Source organism: Lutjanus erythropterus, chromosome 16 (assembly GCF_056507025.1).
Source record: "Lutjanus erythropterus isolate fLutEry1 chromosome 16, fLutEry1.hap2, whole genome shotgun sequence".
Classification (NCBI taxonomy): Eukaryota; Metazoa; Chordata; class Actinopteri; order Lutjaniformes; family Lutjanidae; genus Lutjanus; species Lutjanus erythropterus.
This window is the reverse complement of record NC_139332.1, coordinates 12356465-12379152: the sequence shown is the minus strand read 5'-3', so window position 1 is coordinate 12379152 and position 22688 is coordinate 12356465. Positions and strand designations below refer to the sequence as shown.

The 22688-nt window shown below is 37.4% G+C and overlaps 2 protein-coding genes across 6 annotated transcripts in view; one reads left to right on the top strand and one right to left on the bottom strand.

Moving 5' to 3' along the window:
- The window catches only part of fhod3a (formin homology 2 domain containing 3a), a 93647-nt gene extending 87835 nt beyond the window's left edge, over nt 1–5812 (bottom strand). For 2 of the 5 annotated variants that reach the window (XM_084738413.1, XM_084738415.1), the window contains exons 1-2: nt 5370–5812; nt 2297–2835 (exon numbers count right to left, since the gene is read on the bottom strand). In XM_084738413.1, the coding sequence (XP_084594539.1) occupies nt 2297–2461 (165 nt within the window). In that variant the 5' untranslated portion in view covers nt 2462–2835; nt 5370–5812. The remainder of the gene's footprint in view (nt 1–2296; nt 2836–5369) is intronic. The other 3 variants (XM_084738414.1, XM_084738416.1, XM_084738417.1) reach the window with 3 other exon arrangements.
- Nucleotides 5813–13215: 7403 nt separating this feature from the next.
- On the top strand, nt 13216–21780 carry LOC146312792 (sodium-dependent neutral amino acid transporter B(0)AT1-like). Its single transcript, XM_084738549.1, has 12 exons — nt 13216–13637; nt 14380–14520; nt 15545–15682; nt 15835–16016; nt 16131–16241; nt 18106–18218; nt 18302–18430; nt 18523–18679; nt 18788–18992; nt 19094–19253; nt 20452–20614; nt 20744–21780. The coding sequence occupies exons 1-12, from the start codon at nt 13439–13441 to the stop codon at nt 20951–20953; spliced, it is 1908 nt and encodes a 635-aa protein (XP_084594675.1). The 5' UTR covers nt 13216–13438; the 3' UTR covers nt 20954–21780.
- The last annotated feature ends 908 nt before the right edge of the window (nt 21781–22688 follow it).

The following is a 22688-nucleotide window of genomic DNA, read 5'->3' as shown; positions in this document are numbered from 1 at the left end:
GTGATAATATCTTCTGTGAGAATCAAAAGGCAACTCCTTTGTTTAGCCGTTTGGATAAAAATGACACATCCCATGCACACAAACCAGTGATGTACTGATTTAGCCCTGGCAAGTTAGCCTAACCGTGTGTGTGTGTGTGTGTGTGTGTGTGTGTGTGTATATGTGTGTTTGTGTTTGAGTGTACGATCCAGTGCATGGTCAGAGAGGTGGAAGGAGGAGATGGAGGAAGAGGTCAGGAAAACCGCGGCAGCCAAAGTGAGGAGAACAAAGTGTCGCAGGGATCCAGGCCCAGGCCACAGGAATTCTGGGACAAGTGACCTATACTTTAAATGCAGCCCAGCCAGCCGTGCACAGAGCTCTGCCATCACAACATAATAATACAGTAAGCTTTTCTCAGACAAGAGCACAGAAGGTTAAGACAAAAAGAGAATGCTTTAACAAAGAAAGACTGAGAAGCAGCTCAGAAAAGTGTGAAACTCTCGCTAGCTTTGACATTTTCCGACAACATAATAATTCAAACACCAACTTTTAGATCTGGTCTGGTCTGACGGGCAAATTTGCAACAGTTCAGTTTCATCCCTATAATCTAAGTGCAATATCCAGTTGCCATTGCGCACAGTCTTCCTCCTGATGTGAACAAAATTGCAAACACCAACGCAGGCTGTGCCATCTGTCCGTGTATAGGTTGTAATCATAAGCTTTTCTGTGCTGTGGGCCATTTTTCATTTGTTTTGTGGCTTTTAAAGATGGGGCAGCAAAAGATCCACTCGGTCTGGAAAACCACTCTGCTGTTGGATGCTGGTTTGCTGTCAGGGTTTGTGTGCCAGCAGTGGAACTCTCTCTTTCTGTCTCCCTGCATCTCATTTTTATTTTCAGCTCGATCTCTATATATTTTCATCTTGAGTTATAAGGCATCTGCTTACAAATGAAGAAGGTCACATGGTATCTGCTCCTCTTGTATAGCCTCCATGGGTGTGTTTGTGTGACTCAGTCTTGTCAGTAAGGAATGTGTTGCTGTAGCTTTTCCTGCATTACTTTAAACACTGAAATTCTCTAAGAATGGACACTTTCTCCCATTCACACACCGTAATCTGAGACTTGACATTTGATCATCTGTGATTCACGCTCTTCGCTGGGCACCAGAGCTTTATGACTTGCATGTCACTTGCAGATGAATGAGGCAACTGAGGATATATCTAGTTGCACTAATGCCTTTGCACACCTGTCAGTGTGACTTGCTAAGCAGACCGCAAAATATATGCAGCAATAAGAAAGGATTATTCACTTTGAGATGGGGATGTATTCTTATTTCTCACCCTCTTCAACAGCGAGGTCACAGGTTAGAGTGCGCTTTGAGGTTTCCTCAAGATCCAGCATCTTTCTCAGTGGCACACATGTATGCCAACCTGGGATTAAATCAGGATATTTAGTCTGAAACAAGTGAAGTCTGAGTTTTAATGTTGCTGTGGGCTTTGAGGCAGACATTTGCAACCTTGTGTCGGTCGATCTCGGGCTGGAGAGCCAATCAGTCGTGCTCGCATGTGTTCTCAAAATAGCCTCTGAATGGTGGGTATGGAAGTTTATTTGCAGTAGGCTTGAAGTGAAAAACAGCAGTCTTAAAGGTCGCAAAACAACCTCATGTAACCCTGACCCGAAGCTGCATATTCACAGGAAGGTGTGTTTCAAACTAGACGTCAAAATTTGTGGTCGCATTTTGTCGCACAGTACACTAATAAAGCGTTACAAGATGTACATTTTATTACTAGATATTAGATTTTACTAGGTGGTAATTAGGGACACATTACAACTGAACTGTTCTGTAAACTGAAGTGAAATCAGGTATCTGCTACTTGAGGCACACCTTCTTTTGCTGGTCCCATACAATTGGCAGAGTAGCCAACATCATATCATATCAAAGTATTGCTCTGCCTCTATGATTTTGACCTTTACTTGGCAGATCTGGTTCACACGTTTCATTAAATGAAGTCTCAGATATGTGATTTTACTTTAGTTTGCAGCACAGTTCTGTTGTAATGTCTCCCAAATTACGCTCTAATAAACTCTAATAAGGGTCTAACAAAGAACATATTACTTCTATACTATTTTTGTCTAATTTGATAGAGTGTATGGCTTGTTAGTAAACTGTAAAATAAAGTGCAACCAAATTTTGTATTGATCCTATACTGCTTTATGGTGCAATGCATCACTATATCAATCCCAAAATCGATCTAAATCACATATTTTCATGAAAATAAGTTAAATCTGGTTTTTATTTGTTAATCAGTGGTTATCCTACCTTGTGTGGGGCTTTGAGGAGCCGGTGGACGCCTGCTAACTGGTTGATGAGTGGGATATCCTCTCTGAAGGTGTACAGCGGCGGTCTCGTCGGTTCTGGGAAATTGGTGCTGTTGAACGGATCGGTGTCATCTAGAAACTGAACCCGGCAGACAAACGTGGCCATGGTGCATCCATGCAAGTGGCTCCTCTGATGGGGGCAGCCCGGTTTAATGAGAGCCGTGTACCAGCGCGCAGCTACGGCTCTCTGGTCGCGGAGTGAGCGCTTCCTCTCCTGGTAACGACAACAAACCCGGGTCGCCAAGTGGTGCGCCCCTGTGCGCAGCCCGCGGTCCTCCCGCAGGAGAGGGGGTGAAACAGAGGAGAGAGAGGGGGGGAGGAAGAGGAGGAGGAGGAGGAGGAGGTACTGGTGTGGAAGACGAGAAGGTGGCACGAGAAAACCCGGGCAGCGCCTCTGGTCCTGCTCACTCTGAGCTGATGCCGATGTGTGGTTGTGTTATTCTCGGGAGAGGCAGGTGGCGGCAGGCGGACTCCAGCTTGCTGCCGGAGAGTGAAGGATCAGAGCAGCTTGGGACAGCCGGTCTGCTGTCTGTCTGTCTGTCTGAGTCTCAGTAAATCCCCCCCACAGATATATATTTGCCTCTGCCTCATCTCTCCCTCCCTTCAGATCGCTGTCCCCGGCTTAACGCTGGCTTCCTATATGAAAATGAACCGCGCTAATCCTAATGCCATATAAATATTTAGAAGATATGAATATATATAAAACAATAACATAACCTGCCAACATAATATATCATCACACAGCAATAATCTATGGTAATAAAAAAACCCGTATCCATAAAGCTGCATCTGCACTGAGACAGTCTTTATTGTACGTTATGGTGCTATAATGTGTTTTAAAACGACATAAAAAGTAAAAGTTTGGTTTAAACCCACTATAAAGTACAACACACACATACAGAAATTTCAGTCAGGGATACACACTTGATGTTCAATCTTAACTGATGATGACCTCTCGTGGCCAAAGAGTTTAAATGCAGGTAGTTAGTTCCACTGTTTGTTAAGTCATATTGATGTGAATAACTTCTTAAAATCCATGTTTATACACTGGCTTTCATTTGATTTTTAATTTTTTTTTTATTTGTAATTTTTTTTTATTTATGTAATATTGACAAGACTTTTTAAAAATTATTTTATTGCTTTAATTTCTGTGTATCTATATTGAGATGTGTTTACTTGTTTTATATCTCTTTTATCGTTCTGTCTTAATTTTACGTTTCTGTGTGTTTTGTCTTGTTTTTGTTCGGCCTCACTTGCTATCTTTCTTATATTTGCTCCTTCGTATCCTGCTCGTGCTTTATCTATCTGTTATTATTATCATTATTATTATTGTTGTTATTATTAGTGGTAGCTGTAGTATTAGAAATAGGGTAAATAAACTATATCCACGAGGGTGCATTGGCAGACAGTGTTCATTGTATGTTATTGAGCTATTACATAAATAGTCTACAAAACAAAGCAGTCAAAGATGATATTGATTTGTATAAGTTTGGAGTGAGAGTCATACAAGGATACATTTGCTGTAAAGAGTATGGCTGCAAGATAAAAGTGCAATTTTAACTACTGATGACCTCTTGTGGCCAAAAAGTTTAAATGCAGGTAATATTGCTGTTGGTTCCACCAATGAAACCAATGATACTAATTAATGTCTATCCAGAGTTATAATAGTTAGAAATGTTTTATTTGTTTTTCTTTTCATTTAATTTTTTTTTTGTTTCACTTACTTTCCAGAATGGATTTGCTCATTTCAGTTTATTTTACATTATCTGTGTTTACTTTTAGTTTAGTTTTTAATAGTTTCAGTGTTAGTTTTAGGGTTTAGAATTATTACAATACAAACACAACACTTTGTGCAGGCCATTGACTCACAGTTATGAAAACAGCCCAGTCTCAATAAACATATGCATCAATGCTGTTGCAGGCTTGTTGCATTGATATATTTGACCAAACTGACAAAGAGTAGAACTAAAGACATTTCCTGTATATTTTTCATTTTATTTTAGTCAGTTGTGTACAAAATATAGGTTAAGGTATTTTTCGTTTCATGTATTTTTTTCAAGTTGTATTTTTTATTTTTATTTTTTCATTTCAACTTAACTAAAAAGTTTTTTCACAACTAATTTTAGTTTTTAGTTTAGTTTTAGTAAATCATAACAATCTTCGTACAGTATTTCTGTTAGTTCCACAACCCTTTTTCACAGCAGTCAAATTGATATGAGATAGTAAATATAGTTGTTACTTCCACAGCAGGGGTGGAAGTAACTAATTACAAATACTCAAAGTACTATAATTAAGTGATGTTTTGGGTGCTTGTACTTTTATGAGTAGATTTTCAAGTTTGTACTTTTACTCATAATTAAATATACATTACAAGATCTGATCTACTTCATTACTTTTAAAATTGTACCAGTACTGACCACAATTTGAATTAATATTCAAACCTTTCCTCTGCCTTTTTGGTAGCCAGTGAGGTGATCCAGTCACAAACAGGCCAATGAAAACAATGATATACAGATGGAAAATAATCAGCTGCAGTAGCACAAGTTTGTAGGAAGGGTGTTAATGATTAATCATTAACTGATTAATTGTCATTAAGAATCTAACAAACTAAAAAAGTATTCATGGATATTTAATCAATATTCATGGCAGTGATTCCACCTCATTTGACATTGTCTTGTCTGGCAAAACCATTTGTTGAATAAGGAAAAATAAACTTGGACTTAAAATGACAACAAAAAAAAAGACAAAAAAGCATGTTTTGCATATGATAAATTATTAATGATTTATCAGTTTTTAGTGTTTTCAAGTATTGGTTAATGAAAACCTGGAAATTTGACGTCAGCAGTTGAATAATGACAAATAATTATTCAACGACATTATTCAATGACAAATAATTTACTTATTCTACAGTATAGTCAGAGATGGGCACAAATAAAAAAAAATGATCTTGATTCATTTAGATTCATTAATAGGACTGGGTGATAGAATCTTTGAAGAGTCATCACTATACTTACCTGAGTGGGGTTGTTCTTGGACGTGACCACTAAATGAAGCTAATAGTACAATACATCATCAGTTGCTGACCTTGACGTCATCGGGTGTTTTGACCTTTTATCAAAAGTCAAGGCAGACCCAACCCGTGTTGATCAGATCTGAGTGTGTGTCTCGTGGTTGGCTTCAAGATAGTCACTTAGGGGCGCAGTCGATCTCTTCCCTTCAGCCACAGCTGCGTCATGTGTGGCTCTGATGGTGAAGCTCAGCATATTGCAGTGGAACAAATAACAGGGACAAAGGTTTTTATTTGTAAACTGCAACTGATTACAGTACTGATTATAATTTTTTAATTACAATTTACAAGGGTTTACTGACCTGACAACTTGCACAATGTTCTGCTCTGTTTATACAGCCTATAAAACAAACTATAAAACAACAACATCACCTCACTGGGAGGAACATTCACACCCAGGCATCTTCATGACTCAGTCCTGTTTAGTGGTCTAATAAAAAAACAAAACATGGGTATGAAAAAAATAAAATTAATTACAAGCAATTAGTCCTAAATTCGTGGTACTCCTTAATTCATCTTCAGCATGATAAAAATAGTTTCATTTTTATGATATATTGTTTAATCACCAATAATCATGCTGTTCAATCAGCATCTCTATTTGCCACAGCTGTCAGGTGGATGGATTAACTTGCTGAATAGAGAAATGTTCAGCAACCACACCTCATCATTTTCACACATTTGTAATCAAAGTTTGAGAGAAATAAACCTTTTTTTTTACTTTAAAACAAGAAAAAAATGCAGTAAAAACATAAGTGTTGCATTTATAATTTTACAACCCTTTTTTTATGTGCACCTGTAAACATGATCTGTGTATGTGAACAAAATAAATTGTGTATATCACTAAGGGAAAAGCAGTGGAGGCAGAAATCCACTTCTTTCAGCCCTGATAAACTTAGAGTAAAAAACACCTCACCTGTACAGTAAAGTGCAAGCACAGTTAGCAGTGTGCATCTTCAGTTAATGACAGCTTGTAAAGTTAAGAATAAAGTGCAAAGATTTTTCACAACTTTGTAACCTTCTCTGTCTTAGTTACGAATTACCAGGCTTTGTTACTCTCAGCTGGTAATCTTTAACCATCAATCCTGACATTAAATCAAAACCTCCCCTTTCTATACCACTGATCCTGGTTTTATGAGCTCAGTGAATGATTACAACACAACGTCATATCAATTATTGTTGGTGGTTACCAAGGACCTTAAAGTTCCCTTGAAGCAATGATACTTTAGCTCTGAACTGCAAAAAGACACAATATCATGAGACAAATTAACAGATGAAAAATCAAACTCATTTAGACATTTAGTTGACACACCGTAAAATAAAACGTTTTGTTTTAACTTGCCTCAAAATTTGAAGTCGACTGAAACTGAAGACAGATAATTTTGAAATAATTTAAATAAATAAACTCTTACCAAAATAAACTTGATATTAGTTTAGTTGTACTTGAGAAAACATAAGCTTAAGATATTAAGATTATTGATGAACAAGCTTTCTAACGAACATTACAAATGAATTTAATTTTCTTTTATGTTTTCAGTTTGAAGAGTAAGTTCTTCATTTCACACAGAGAACTTCCAGATGCAGCTGCTCTTGTTGGAGTGACATTTTTCCATCATACTTTTACATCCAATACAGTTAGTATGCCTGAATTGTTAATTATATTTGACTAGCAGCCCTGAAATGTCAGTGAAATTTTTGGTAATAATTTATTCCAACATTTTGGTTAAGTGTGTGTAATTTTTTTTTTCAAGTCACAGGATCCTGGTAATTTTAGAAAGAAAGACATGTTGAGCAAACATAGGCCTACTCCATCATCCAAAGAGGCATTATTAAAATGTCTAAAGTGATTTAAACATTAGCTCATACAGGTGAACGAACAATGCTGTATAATGTCAATTTTACAGCAAAGATCTACTGATGCATCACTGGAAAGGCTCTGCTTCACTGAATGGAATTTCATTGCTGATGTAATAAATCGTACTGCAGTTTATCAATTTGTATCATCAAAACAACAACAACAACAATGATATTTAAGTTTGGAATTACATCTATTTTATTGTTGTATAAATGAGTATCTGTGGTTATAAATCACAGCTGCATTGCACTGACAGTTTTGAACCTTAATTTATTTCACAGAAAGTTTTAATTGCAGGTTAACAGCATGAAAACACATTTTTCTAACATGAAACAATGTGCATGTCTTAGAATGAGTCAAACAGTTGTCCGAGTATTCACAGAGCTGTTATTGTCACATGACTGGAGAGAGACAGAGCCCTCTGCAGGATATCTGTAGTTATAAATCACAAAATACATTAAAGTTGGTGTTTTGATCATTAGTTTATTGTACAGAAGTGTTAGAGGTTTACAGTACTCTCAACATGGAGAAGTTTTTTTGTGCAAACATAAAATTGCTGTTTGTTTTGTTTTTTTAAATGATTAAATATATATTTTATATATTTATATTATATTTTTCATAAATCAACGGTCATTGAGCTACTCACAAAGCAATTTTCTAACATTTTAAAAGTCAGCATTGTGAAGATGTGAAGTTTTCACCCAACAGAACACAGTCTACAAAAACTTGAGATATAAAGGTGACAAAGCTAACATGTACTTATTGGGCCAGCTGAGGGAAGAGATTCTTTGGATCTTAAACCTGCTGAGAATCAGGGCACTCCGAGATAAGATGAACCTTTCAGACGTGGAAATCCGATGTCCCAACAACCTCTGTGTCGCTGAAGTCAAGGTAAAACATGAGCTGCTGTTCAGGAGGGTCTGTCTATCAATATTTTAGCTCATGTTGCTACTGAGAGCTTCAGTGACACAGGGAACGATCTGTAGTAAAAGCCACATGCCTGCATGGAGTGTCAAAACTTTTTGCCATCAGCTGATTTAGATCTCTGTTATCTTGAAAACAGTCTAGATAGCAGAGTGAACTTTCAGCCCTGAGTCTTCTCCAAATGCTGTGTCATGCTTTATCATGAGGACAATAATAGCTCCTATTCTCTTTTGTTGGTGGGAATGTTTTTACAAAACGTTTCACATGAATTTGAAGGTTTTAAAGATGTATAAAATAAATCAGGAGGACAGCCAATAATTCGATATTAATGGAATTATGCAGAAAGTACAAGACAGAAAGTACTTATTTCATGTTGTGAGAAATAAATTATCTTTCCAGTTATCTAAGCTTATCTTGGTGTGTCCACGGGTGCTTTTATGATATCTTTTCTTATCCTGCTCATCCTGGAGGGTATCCTACTGTTGTACCTGGAATTTTCCATCAGCCAACACCTTAGAAATGGCAGTATAGAGGTTCGGGCTGCAATGATTCTCTTACTTGACAGCAGCTTTGGTGGTGGAATGAATTAGCACATTAACTCACTGTTGGACCGTAGTGTGAAACCCCCAGCCAATTCAGCATGCACGTTTTGAGGCTGGAACGCCATAAAAACATAATGACCAACGGTTACATCACATTCTCTGTCTCTTTAACAGACACACAGGCTGAGCAGGCTGAGGACTGCTTCGACTGTATTCACACAAAATCTGGCATCGCAACTTTCTACTCCACTACATGTCAGAAGAAAATATTGGACTTTTTACTCCACTACATTACGTTACTAGTTACTTTACAGAATGCAATTTTTCACACCCTTCCTGTCCAGTCAAAGCCATGTATCACCAAACTCTTGACTCTTAGTTTGGCTGGAAAATGCATCGTCATGAAAACTGAAAACAAAACTGTTTTTCTAAGCTCATGAAATATTGACTTTTTAGAGATAAATGGTTTCCACAGGACAGTGACACTACAAACATGTAATCTTATAGAACATGATGCACTGCTGTAGATTTAACCACCCAACAGTAGAGACAGAAATTCAAAGTAGCTCAACAGCAATAAACTGTAACTTACACATTAATGCAGCAACAGTGATAATCCAACAATATCATATATAATACACTGACAGGGACCATTTTACTGCACTGAGTACTTTGATACTCAAAGTATATTTTGCTGGTAACACTCTCACCAAATATATAAATGCAATACTTTTGTTGATGAGTTAAAGTAAAAAATCTTCTTCTATGTACACCAAAGGTTTATTTCTCTCAAATGTTGTTCACAAATATATTAAAGCAGCAAGCAAATTTGTGAACACTACCAAGATAATCTATCCACCTAACATGTGTGATATGTACAGATGCTGATTAAACAGGAAGGTTATTGCGTAGGTGTGTCTTGTACTGGTCCCAATAAAAGGACATTGTAAAATGTGCAATTCACGAAGCATGAAAAAAGTTCTTTTATTAGGCAGTGGACAGTGGTTATATAACCCGCTACATGGCATGAGTCCTGTATCGCTCAATACATAAAAAATTATATAAATAAATTTGCAAAATTCTAAAATTCTAAACCACCGTTGCTTTCCAACAACACACTACACTACAGGCCAATATGTATTTTTGATTTGTGAACTGTCCCTTTAACTGCAGTCATTTGGATGTCCAGTCACTGTTGCAGAGCTGTGCAGCAAAGCCTACATGTACCAGGATGCATTGCGAACGCCCTTCGTCATGTGTATGTGTGGTCTCCACCCAAACCTATAGCTATTACTTTGTTGGATAGAACATAGCATTAGGTGACAAAAATACTCATCCAGCATAGTCCTGGCTACCCAGAGGAGGAGGCTATACATCCAAGCTATAATAGCTGGTAGTTCTTCCTGCATCCAGTGATGCATCATCTGGGATCTCCTCTGGTCCATTCACCAGCATCAGCAGTGCATCTGTCACGTCTGGGATTGACTTTCATGCCACCTTCTTTCTATAGAACATCATCGTCCAGTGTGCTGCATCATTAACATAATTATATGTGTGTTACTTAGCTGCTTCTGAACTTTTAGTTAGTTATAAGTTATGAAAAGTTATAAAAGTTATAAAAAAAAACAATGTTTGCTCTATAGCCATCATCAAAACAATACTACGAGAACGATTTTTACTGATTCACTTTACTATATAGGACTAATAAAATTAATTCATGGTGTGACCAGGTTTTTTTTTAAAGTTCACAGAATTGGGATGAGTATTTTCTTTGTTTTTCAGGGATGCTAGGATCTACATTATGCCTGTTATTGCATGTGGGTCCATTGGAATAGGAAGGTTTGGCCAGCCTTTGGTGGCCATTTAAAAAAAAAGACTGCATGCAAACCAAAGGATGAGTTTGTGATGTCCTAAAATCCAGATTTTTTCCTAATGTATCTGTCAACACATCTGCCAAATTTGGTGCCTTTATCACAAAATGAACGATTCATCAGCTATGTCACCCCATTATCAATAGACTGCACTATACAGGGCCACTCTTCAACTTTGGTCCATTTTCTGTTATAAAATATCCAGATCTTTAGCTGCTAAATGCTCTGCTACATTTACCAGCTAGTTGTTAACTCTGTGTGTCTATTGTTTGGAGAGGAGAAGGTAGTTTTTCAGAAAACAGCTGCAGCCTAAAATGGAGCTATTAGAGCAGTGAGAGTGAACTAAGACAGTAAAATTACACGCCACGCAGCTAAACAATGAGCTGAAACTCACTATAAAGCTCCGTAAAGCTGAGGGGGGGCTGCAGATTCAGGTGTTAATTCTCTCTGGGCTCATAGCAACATCACATTTTTATTGTTTAACCATTTGCTCCACTGTTACATGGCCATTTGGGGTAATGACGCATGTAAAGACTGAAGTGACAACAACACTGGCCGTAAAGGACGGATGCTCATTTGGAAAGAGAGATAAAATCTGTTGTGGATAAATGCTGTTTGTGTTTGAAATTTATATGGTGTCTCAACACTTATTACATTAACCAAGTTAATATAGCTGTGTGGTGGAAATTCCATGTTTATTGCTTATATTATTCCCAAAGTGAAACTTATAATGATGTAATGTGATCCGTTTTATGAATTGCATGTCTATTTACTTCCTGTCAGTGCTTTAGTAATGTTACCATCACGTACAAACTGAATCATTCTTAAATTCATTAGACTATTTTGCTTTTAACAGTAAGCTTGGTACATATTATTAATAGTATTAGCTGTTTGTTTGTTTGCTAGCTAACTAACGTTACCAATTACTGAGAAAGCAACTGATAAAAAAGGGCTTAGTTTGAATTTTAGTGAATTAAAGGTCAACGTGACGGCATCAGCAAACTTTTGTTGCCTTTTGTTGTTGTCATCTACATAAATCATATTCATTTAACTTTGCTTCACTCTCTTACACTTTTCTGGACTGAAAAATAAATTCAAAATAAAAGGGGAATTGAGTGGCAAATGGTTATTCTCTCTTGTCATGCAATGCTGTGTGGACTAAATGAAGGTTTTACTCTTGTAACTGTTCTTCTTTTGGGGTCAAAACTCTTTTAAGTGTAAATTAAATTTGATGCCAGATTTATACTGTTTTTATCTGTTAAACTGGTCATTACTGAAGGAAAAAAACCATCAGTATCACAGGTGATTTCAATTTCAGTATTGCATAACTCAAAATATTTTATGGTGATATTGGTTCATTTTCATGATAAAAAGAAGCAAAAGAAAACCCATTCTGACAAATATGACTCCACATATTTACTGAAGCACTTTGGTGGTTGAACTTCTGTGTTTTTACAAGGTTACACACAGAGATATCGTTATGAACATCCTTAAAATAACCCTAGATATGATAAATGCAGACTCCCGTCTTTCTTTGGTTAATAATTGAATTAGCAAAGAACACTGATAAGATTTACATGAACTCTGAATTGCTTAAATATTATCTAGCAGGAAAAAAACACCGTGGTATAAAAAAAACTAAAAAAATAACTTCCTTTGGTGCGTGATTTCTTGATGATTACTCTTAACATCAAAATAAATTAAAACATTGTTCAACAATTTCACGTTTGAGAGAAAACAGGTAGAATATGCCTCTGTAGACTGAAATTATGTACATGTATATCCCTCTGCAATAAAACAATCTGATTTCTCAAGGACTGAATGAGGTGTGGCCTGATAGGAAGATAAGCCATGATGGGAAACGTGTTCACTGTAAAAAATCATAAAAGAAATTTAGTAGACTCAATTAATCTTTTCTCATTAACTTTTGAGTTGTTCAGTACTTATAAGTTAAAGACTTTTGACATAAAATGATGAGTTAAATGAATGTACTGTACAGAGTTCAATCAACTCATTAAGTTTAGTTTCTAAAGAAACATTTGCAGTTTTGAATGAAGAACTGAAATGTAAAAGGAAATCAAAACTGTTTCCCGGTGCGACTGACGAGGTGTTGGTTCAACTTGTTTGATAACATGTTTTCTCAAGTACAACTGAATTAATATTAACTTAATTTGTCAAGAAAGGTTTATTTGTTTCCAATCATTACAAATTTACCTCTTGGCTTTTCAAATTCAGTCAACTTAAAATTTTAAGGCAGTCCAGACTAAAAAGTTAAAGCAGATTACACAGTTAGTTATTTTATTAGTTTTTTTTTGTCTCTGACTGTAGAGTGTTTCATGTTTCTTCTGACATAAGAACTGTAGTTATTATCACATTTTAATGCATTGGATTTGCTTCTTGACCATCATTTCTTTCATTAAACAACCCACACAATGGTCAACTGTTTTTTTCTTTTTTTCCCTCCTTTTTAACAATACCAAACTCAGTTTTTTTGCGATGACACTGCATGTGATGCATTAGGCTAACCATTATCAAGAGGGTTGCACCTTTTTCCCCTTAAACTTGCTGACATTACATAATACAACACAGACTGTAATGAGCTACTGATAACTGCACTGCATGTACCACAGGTCACAGTAGATACCTCAGTGCCTTTTCCAAGGACACCCAGTAGGGGTAAAGGACTCGGAGAGAGACAGTGCACAGAGAAGACTGTATGAGCAAGAACACAGCCCCTTTAGGGTTTGCTTAGAAAGTAGCAAAGCTGTCAACAGTTTAGCAAAGGGAGACTCAACAGCCAGTCCAGTGAAGTTTACAAGAATCCACCATGAAACTGAAGATACGAAACCCGGGACTGGATGACCGGATCCCCTCTCATGCAGACCTGGAGAGGATGGAGAAGGAGGAAGCAGGGGACCGGCCAAAATGGGACAACAAAGCCCAGTATCTGCTCACCTGTGTGGGCTTCTGTGTGGGACTTGGCAACGTCTGGAGGTTCCCTTACCTGTGTCAGAGTCATGGAGGAGGTAGGGTGGGATGAGAATGGGTGTTTGACTAGTAATTACTGAAAGGTTTTTTTTTAATCTGTCTCCTTTTAGAGAAAATGAAAGCTCCATAATTGCAGTGGATTATACTGTAACACATGAACTGACACATTTGACGGGATTCAGTCATTAAAACTGAAATTTTAATAAAAAAAATTATATGAGAATTTCTACAAATTGTGGATGATCCGAGTTTCACAGAACTCATTTAGTGTATGTTTAAAAGTGCTGTGAAATTTTAACTGGCAGTTTGTGGCAGTTCACAGAGTCGGACTGTGTTAACACCACTTTTCTTCCAAGATAATTTTTGGTCTCTTGCTTTTCACTGTTTTTTTTTTTTTTTTCATAGACTGTGATCATAAAAGTTTATAATCAAACAATTAATCTTAACAAAATAGTCGACCAACTTTAATAATATCAACTGGCAATTTGATACATTTTGAAACAAATATAATGACTTACTTTTTTATAATTACTTACTTTTCCTTCATTTTCTCAAAGCTATAAAAGTGAATTTATGAGTTTTATTCTCTTTAAATAGCAAGTAAGGTAGATAATAATTTTTTTTACAACCCTTTTACAGTTTATTGGTGTCTTTATGAGAACCATTTTGTGAATCAAGTCCATGAGTGAATATTTACTTACTTTCACTGGAGTGCTGATTAGAGTGAATCATTGCCTGCATTGTTAACTCATTATTATAATGTGGATGTTGTGCCTCTAGGAGCGTTTATGATCCCATTCCTTATCCTGCTGGTCCTGGAGGGAATCCCACTGCTGCACCTCGAGTTTGCCATCGGTCAGCGCCTGAGGAAAGGCAGTGTGGGAGTGTGGAGATCAATCAATCCACATCTGACGGGAATCGGTGGGTAAAAAAAGCATTAAGTTGTTGGGGGATTTTATTAATTAATTTACTTTGAGGATATCTTAACTGTTCAGCTAGCACCATCATCAGCTGCAAGTGCAAATTTCACTTTGTCCGACTGTGGTTTATGTCCAAATACTTGCAAAACTAATAGCATTGCCATTATCCTTAGCTATGATGCTTACATGTCGCTTATGCTAATTAACGCTAATTAATATTAGCATGCTAACATGCTAAACTAAGATGGTGTACATGGTAAACCAGGGTTCGACATGGCCCTGTGGCCCATGGCCACAAAAAGGAGTTTATCCTCATACTACATCCTTCATCAGCACAATGTTAAAAGTTCCACAAACATCCTGATTCTGTCACACCTTTCAGTTCAACATCTTACGAAAAACAGCAAGTAGCAAGTAGTAGCTTGCTGGCTAGCTACCGATATGTCAGAGCTACTCAAGTGTGGGTTTACTAAGCTTCCTTCAACTGCTAAAATGGAGAACCAGAAACACAGAAGGTGGACCATTTCAGCAATGAACATTTAGTAGTGAATGGAAGCAAGAGTTTAAGTGTCTAGAATAAGACACAAATAAGGAAATAATGCACTGGGGTGGGTGCCACCAATCTCCTCAACTAGCTGAGAAGGCTCTTTTTCCACAGGAAACAATGCCATCAGGAAACACTACATCACAATTTAAGGGACGAGTCACAGTTAAGAAAGTTCATTTAAGAAAGTGGTAGTGGTAGAGAGTGGTAAACTGCCTTTTCTGTTTTGTATTTACATAAGATTACATTTGGGCCATCAAAAATACCCTATGGCCACCAAATTTAGGAGCTTGGTGGTTCATTGGGGCAGTTTTAAAAATATTAGCGTCTACTGCATCTATCAGCATGTTAGCCATTGTAAGCATGTCAATATGCTGATGTTAACACTAACTTAAAGCACAGCACAGTCATAGAGCTGCTAGCCTTGCTCCTTGTCTGAGAAAACCATCACCACAATACTAATGGTTTCCTTTGGTTACAGGTATTGCGTCGCTGATGGTCTCATTTTTGGTGGGCATGTACTACAACACCATCATGGCTTGGATCATGTGGTATCTCTTCAACTCCTTTCAGGATCCCCTGCCTTGGAGCCAATGTCCTCTCAATGCTAACAAGACAGGTATGCCTTCACATGTAAGGACAACAGACAGAAACATCTACAGCCACCTGCTGTACAGTCTGTGGTAACATTTCTTTCCAAGGTTGCTGACATCCTTTTCTTAATATGATGTTAATTTTGCCTTTTGCTTTCTCTTTATCTGTCCTTCACAGGTCTGGTGGAGGAGTGTGCTCGGAGCACCACTACTGATTACTTCTGGTACAGAGAGACTCTGAACACTTCAGAATCAATTTCTAATTCTGGAGGTCTTCAGTGGTGGATGGTGCTAGCCCTGATAGCTGCCTGGTCTGTGCTCTATGTTTGCTGCATCCGGGGGATCGAGACCTCTGGAAAGGTCAGAAAGTCACGCAACATCCGAGGAATCTGAAGTGGGAGTGATGCCTGCTTTGGAGCACATTTGTTCAGATATACATTTTTTGGGTTATTATATCATTTTCTCATTTCTCAGGCTGTCTACATCACCTCCACCCTGCCGTATCTGGTCCTCACTATCTTTCTCATCAGAGGACTGACTCTGAAAGGATCGTTTGAGGGAATCAAGTATCTCTTCACACCAGACGTAAGCACATGTAACATGTTTAGATAGGAAGACTGTATCATTATCATCTGTCCATTAAATGTGAGGCTACAGCTAGCTAGCAGTTATCTTAGTTTACCACAAAGACTAGAAACAGGAGGAAGCAACTAAAAAGTAAGTGCGTGGTTTTACATAGGCTTACGTACTTCTCAACAAAAGGCAGTAACTTCCTGAAATCTTGTCATAAATATGAGGTTGACTTTGGAAAGTTCCTCAGGCAAGTCCTGTCCTGTTCAGACGCTGTTTCTCCCTCTTCATATCCCTGGTGTGTGTGTTGGTGTTCAGTTTGCTGCCTGCTGTGGTCTAAAACATCCTTACTGATGTAAACTGAGTGTTTTATGGCTCTTGTGTGTTACCGGACCAGCACACCGAGCACTTTGAATAATTAATTAAAAATCACAAAGTGCCATGAATTCACACAGCTCTGATCATTAATGAAATTAATACAGTAGCTTTTGGCTCTACCATCTGAATTAAACACACAGCATGATGTCTGCCACCAGCTTTGTGTGGAAATACTTCAATATATTCAACAAGGAAGACATAAATTGTGCGCTGCGCAGGAGGGATAAAATGTGCTGGACTGAGGTGTGCTGCGACATTTGGAATTTCAGACGAAATTTCCGGTGAAAGTTCAAAGCTTTTTAGAGTTTTGCATTTTAACTTTGAATGATCATTAACTTTGTTAAACCGACTATGTTGAACATTGAAGTGTACAGTCTGCTGCGCTCAGCTGCAGCCTCTGAATGCGTTCAGAATATAGAATCTGTTTCAGCTCAATATTATGACTTTGAAAACACCAAATGACTTGATTTAACATGGAGGATTGTAAAATATTACTCCCATGTGTCTGTTCAGTCAAACAGTGACAGATCACAGGCTGAATCTGGCATTTAATCCTTGCATTAAAAGTTTTGGAACCAATAAACAATGGGATAGTGTCCCTCTGTTCCCAGAATAGAAAATGTGTAATTTTCGGGAAAATATTCGTCCCTAGGCCTCAACACACCTTAACATAATATAGTTTTTTTTTGTTTTGTTTTTTTTTACCACAGATAGACATTATTTTGATTCCCAAGTGTTCAAATCAAGTTGGTACCTATGACTATTATTAATAACAATAATAATAGTGAAAAAATAGATACATCTGAATATTGACTGTTTCCTAAAATACTGCTGGTTCTGTGGTGCAGCCTGCAGTGCACCATAGAAGTTTGAATTGAGGCATGAATATTTAAGGGGGTCAAACAGCTCCGTGAGCGAGGAGCGGAAATTCTTGCAGCTCCACTCCACTCACATGCTCTGTTCATGGCACACTTAAAATGGTCTCATGATGGCCAGTGTCATGACCAACCACATATGACAGTATAATGTAGTGTTAAAACATAAAGTTAAACATTCTCTTTAAGTTTCATCGTGTCAAGTTGTCATGACAAAGACAGTGACAGGTTATGTTGTCTTGGTTGTCATGTCAAATTGCCATAATAAAGACATCTCATCTCAAATTATATCAACTTGGAATTAAAAATTACATAATTGACCAAAAAACACTTAATTAATAAATTAATAATAATTCATATTCATAATGATATGACAGTCTTATGCACATCCTCTCAAATAAAGTGTTATTAAACAAAACAATAATCCTGGTGTATAATACCTTCACACATCTATTATTAACAATGGCTGGGACAGTAAGAGATAGTGTTTATTGTCAGTTTTAAAGGGCAGAAATATTACAATATGGGGTAATTTGCATAGAAATCTTGGCTCACTTTTACTGGTTCTATTTTCTAATTATTTCACATGAAAGAAACTACCTAACTTCTAATTTGTACTCTTTTAGGTGAATGAGTTAATGAATCCAGCGACCTGGTTGGATGCAGGTGCTCAAGTTTTCTATTCCTTCTCCTTGGCTTTTGGAGGTCTCATCTCTTTCTCCAGTTACAACTCTGTTCAGTGAGTAGCTATTTAAACTGCACAAGTTACACAACAGCCCTCTTTTGAACAGTTCTCCTCATGCGATCATAATTTCCTCACAGCAACAACTGTGAGCAGGATGCTGTCCTCATCTCCATCATCAATGGCTGCACCTCAGTGTACTCCGCAACGGTTATCTACTCCATCATCGGCTTCAGGGCCACGCAAAATTATGATGACTGCATGGGAACGTGAGTTTCAAACTTAGCAGTTATTTTTTTCTTTTTTTTTTAAGGGGTTTAATTATATCAGACTGAACTCACCTCGCTGTGCATTTTTGTAGGAACATCTTGACGCTGATGAATGCCTTCAACTACCCTGAAGGGAGCATCACAGAAAGCAACTATGACGAATATGTGAACAAATTCAACCAGTCAGATCCTTCCATCCTTCAAGGACTGCCACTGAAAGAATGTGATATGAAGACTTTCCTCAGTCAGGTCAGTAGAGAACATTTGGATATGTTAACACTGTTGTTATTTAATATGTTAAAATTTAGCAAGTGTCAGACAGTTACTGGTTGAAATAATAGGAGTATACTCCCTCAGGGTGTGGAGGGAACAGGTCTGGCCTTCATCGTGTTCACAGAAGCCATCATCAAGATGCCTGTTTCTCCTCTCTGGGCTGTCCTCTTCTTCATCATGCTCTTCTGTCTCGGCCTCTCAACTATGTTCGGCAACATCGAGGGAGTGGTGGTTCCTTTGCAGGACCTCAGGGTATTGCCCCGCACTTGGCCCAAAGAAATTTTCTGTGGTAATTTTCAGAATTTCCCTCTAAATACAAAATACTTTTTCACGTCAGGATTTTAAAGTTTGATGTAGCGATATGAGCGTAACCACTCATTGTTTTTTCAGGTGCTGTATGCTTCGTATCTTTCGCACTGGGACTCATATTTGCCCAGGGCTCTGGAAACTACTGGCTAGCTCTTTTTGACAACTTTGCTGGCTCTATCCCCCTCCTGGTCATCGGATTCTGTGAAATGTTTTCTGTTATCTACATTTATGGCATAGATAGGTGAGTTTGTTCAGGAAGTCACTATTGATATAGTGCGTCCAAGGTAATAGCTACATTAGCATCTTTGTGTTTAGTGCTTATTTGGTGTATGTGCTAACAATGAGGATGTTAGCACTGACGCTGAGAACACATTATCATGCTGACACTAGCATTTAGCTCAAAGCACAATTGTACAGCCTTACAGAGGAGCTAGTATGTCTCAAGTCTTTGCAGTCAAGTCGCGATTCTAAATCCAAAGTCCTAATGTAACAGTGAGTATCCATCCTAATTCACTCACAATTACGTTGCTCATGGGGAGACACTTAATTCTACTTCACCCACCTGGAGCCCATCCGCTATTAATCATAATATTTATTTTTATGACCCAGTCTGTCTGACCAGACCTAACCACAGTGCTTACATCACCACAAGTGCATCATGTCAGTATCCCTATTGGCTTCTCCAACCTGACAAATCCTTAATTTTAACAGCAATGTACCGGTGACAAGGGCACCTGGCTTTTAAAGGAAATGGGATATGACACTCTGATTGGTTTCATTCATGTTACGCCCAAAACACACCTGCGATTAATTAAGAGACTAAATACAACTCATTTGCACCTTGTGCCTTACTTTGTGCCCAGATTATGCACTGTTTAAATAGAAAAGTGGAGTTTACAACATCTTACAGGCACATAGGCCATGCACTTTGGACCATGTGCTCATGGCTAAATGGGGCCCTATATCTTGTTACTGTCATAGGCCTACATGCACGAGGCACAGGCATTTGCTGGAAACAAAGCAGAAACTAACAGATAATTGTATTCAGACCTTGAACAGAGATAAAACAGTAGTCATCAAAGGAGAGATAAAGAGGTAACATACAGTGTATCTTGTAATGTAGCAAGGCTTTGGGGAGAAATGTGGGAAACAAATTTTACAAAGAGATTCAATACTTCTCTTGATGAAAGCAGTAAAAAATGCTACTTATAATTTATTAAATATGTACAAGATATTCCATGATACAGGGACAAGGTTACAGATTGAACAGAGAACAGAGACTTTTATGTCCTTGAAGGTCATTTTGAACACACACAAAGCCACATTGTGCTTTATTTACTGTATCTAATAAAAGTACAAGAAGCACAAAGTTGCCTTTTATTGATGCTTTCATACACACTCAGCTGACATTATGTTTCCCTCTTATTGCTTTCCAACAGGTTTAACAAGGACATTGAGTTTATGATCGGCCACAAGCCCAATATTTTCTGGCAGGTGACATGGAGGGTGGTTAGTCCAGTCATTATGATCTTCATCTTGATTTTCTACTTTGTGACCCAAGTCTCCAAGAGTCTCACCTATTTGGTCTGGGACCAGGAGGCGGTAAGTGTGCTTATCACAGTAGTTTAAGTCCAGAGACCATTTATGAGAAATAAACCTTTTGTAATTTCAGACCTCTTGTATATTAGACATTGCTACAAATTGTAACATTTTCCTCGACTCTGGCTGCAGGAGGAGTTCCCCGTGCTCGCACCACGTCCTTACCCTTCCTGGATCTACATCATCATCTTCATCTTGGCTGGAATTCCCAGTTTAGCCGTCCCCGGGGTCGCCTTCTTCAAATTCATCCAGAGGAGATGCTGCAAACAGAAGGACTACAGTGGCAATTCATTGGACTCTATCTCTGCCAAAGTACAAATGAATGAAAAAATGAAGTTTTAGCTTTTACTTCGAATATTTAATAACAAAATGACAGTGGACTTATTTTATTATTGTTTCTATATCATACCTTTTTTTCTTCCTCATGCTCTGTACAATAATAGAAGAGCACACTAGTAACTACTAACTTATCTGTGACCTAAGATGTAAATTTGGAAGTATTTTTTGTAAAATAATGTTGTTTGGGACAAGACAGTAATTGTCATTGCTTTTTGAACTATGATAATATTAGTTTCCTGCTGCTTCATATTTCACATGTAAATGTATGTAGTCTACATTAAAGGAATAGTTGGAAAAAAAAAGCTCACACAGAAGCAAAGTCCCACCCCTTCCAGCATGACATCTGGAAAAAAATATGACCAAATCATTTTTTGAGCCTGTTTGAATTGTTCCATTCACTATGCATAAGGTTTTCATAGCACCATTTAACTTTGAGTTAAACTGCTCAGTGAACTACATCTCTTGTCTCACACTATATACATCACCAACACCAACATCGCCGTCCACGAAAACACACAGGCAGCGTAGCTTCAGCAGCTAATGTTACCTTGGAAAGTCATGTCCCTTATGTGACTTCTGGGTGTGCAGTATTTCTAATTACGTATTGTCACAGTCTCTGTTTTACAACAAACTGCAACTTTCTTGACTTCTAAAATTATCTTTTAAATTGTCAAACACCATATGTGTAATTTATGGCACAATTCAAACAGGATCAAGAAATAATTTGTCCCTTGACAATGACAGTGTTCATATATTTTTCGATGATAGGTCCTATGGTTGTCTATTAGAGGGGGAGGGACTTAGCCTCTCTATTTGCCTTTTTTTTTTTTTTTTTTTGCCAAAATGTATACCAGTCTTGTGTCTGTCTGTTTGATAAATATGAAGCTATAGCATAGAGACAGGAAACAAAGCAAAACAACCTGCTTGGTTGTGTTTAAAAGTAACAAAAGCTGTCTACAGCACTATTTTTGTTTAATCTACAAAAATTAAAGTGTAAAAATTACAATTTGTGGTTCACCACAAATTGTGGCTAACAATTGTGGCTGACCAACTGGCTGTTGGCTGGAGCTATTCATATTTAGCAGCAGACAGATGTGCGAGTGATATGGATTTCATTTTACTTGATTCAAAAATTGTCTAACTAATCCTCTAATGCTGTAAGTTTGCTGTGTCTAGCATACAAAAATAGTGTTTTATTTTAATATTTTGTAAATAATCTTTAACAGAGGAGCTAAACTTTTGACATACTATAAGCATGTCTTAATGGCATATGTGCTTCTCAGCCCACTTTTTGGTTTTTGGCATATTGTGGAGAGTTATTGTGAAGTTTTAGAGTTTGTGCGTGCAGTAGGATACAACACTGCATGAGGACTGCTATAAACTGTCTTGTTATGACCTGTTAATAATCAACTCACCAGTTAAGAAACATCCCAAAGAAAACTGTGCTGCACACAACACTATTTATTTCGTCTCGTTGGAAATAAATCATCTTGTTTAGAGTTTACTGGATTCTGACCTGTTTCTCCTAGTAAACCCACGCTTTGGAGAATTACGGTAAGTAGCAAAATAATAAATCAACCAAAGATAAATGATCTTGTTCAGTTTGAGAACAGTAAAAAACTTTGCATGGGTTTCATGATTCACATCTAAATATTGTCTAACTTTAGTTTTAAATATGTCTTGGGTATGATTGATACCTAAGACATACTTAATGGTTTTTGGGGTAATAATGTGGAAG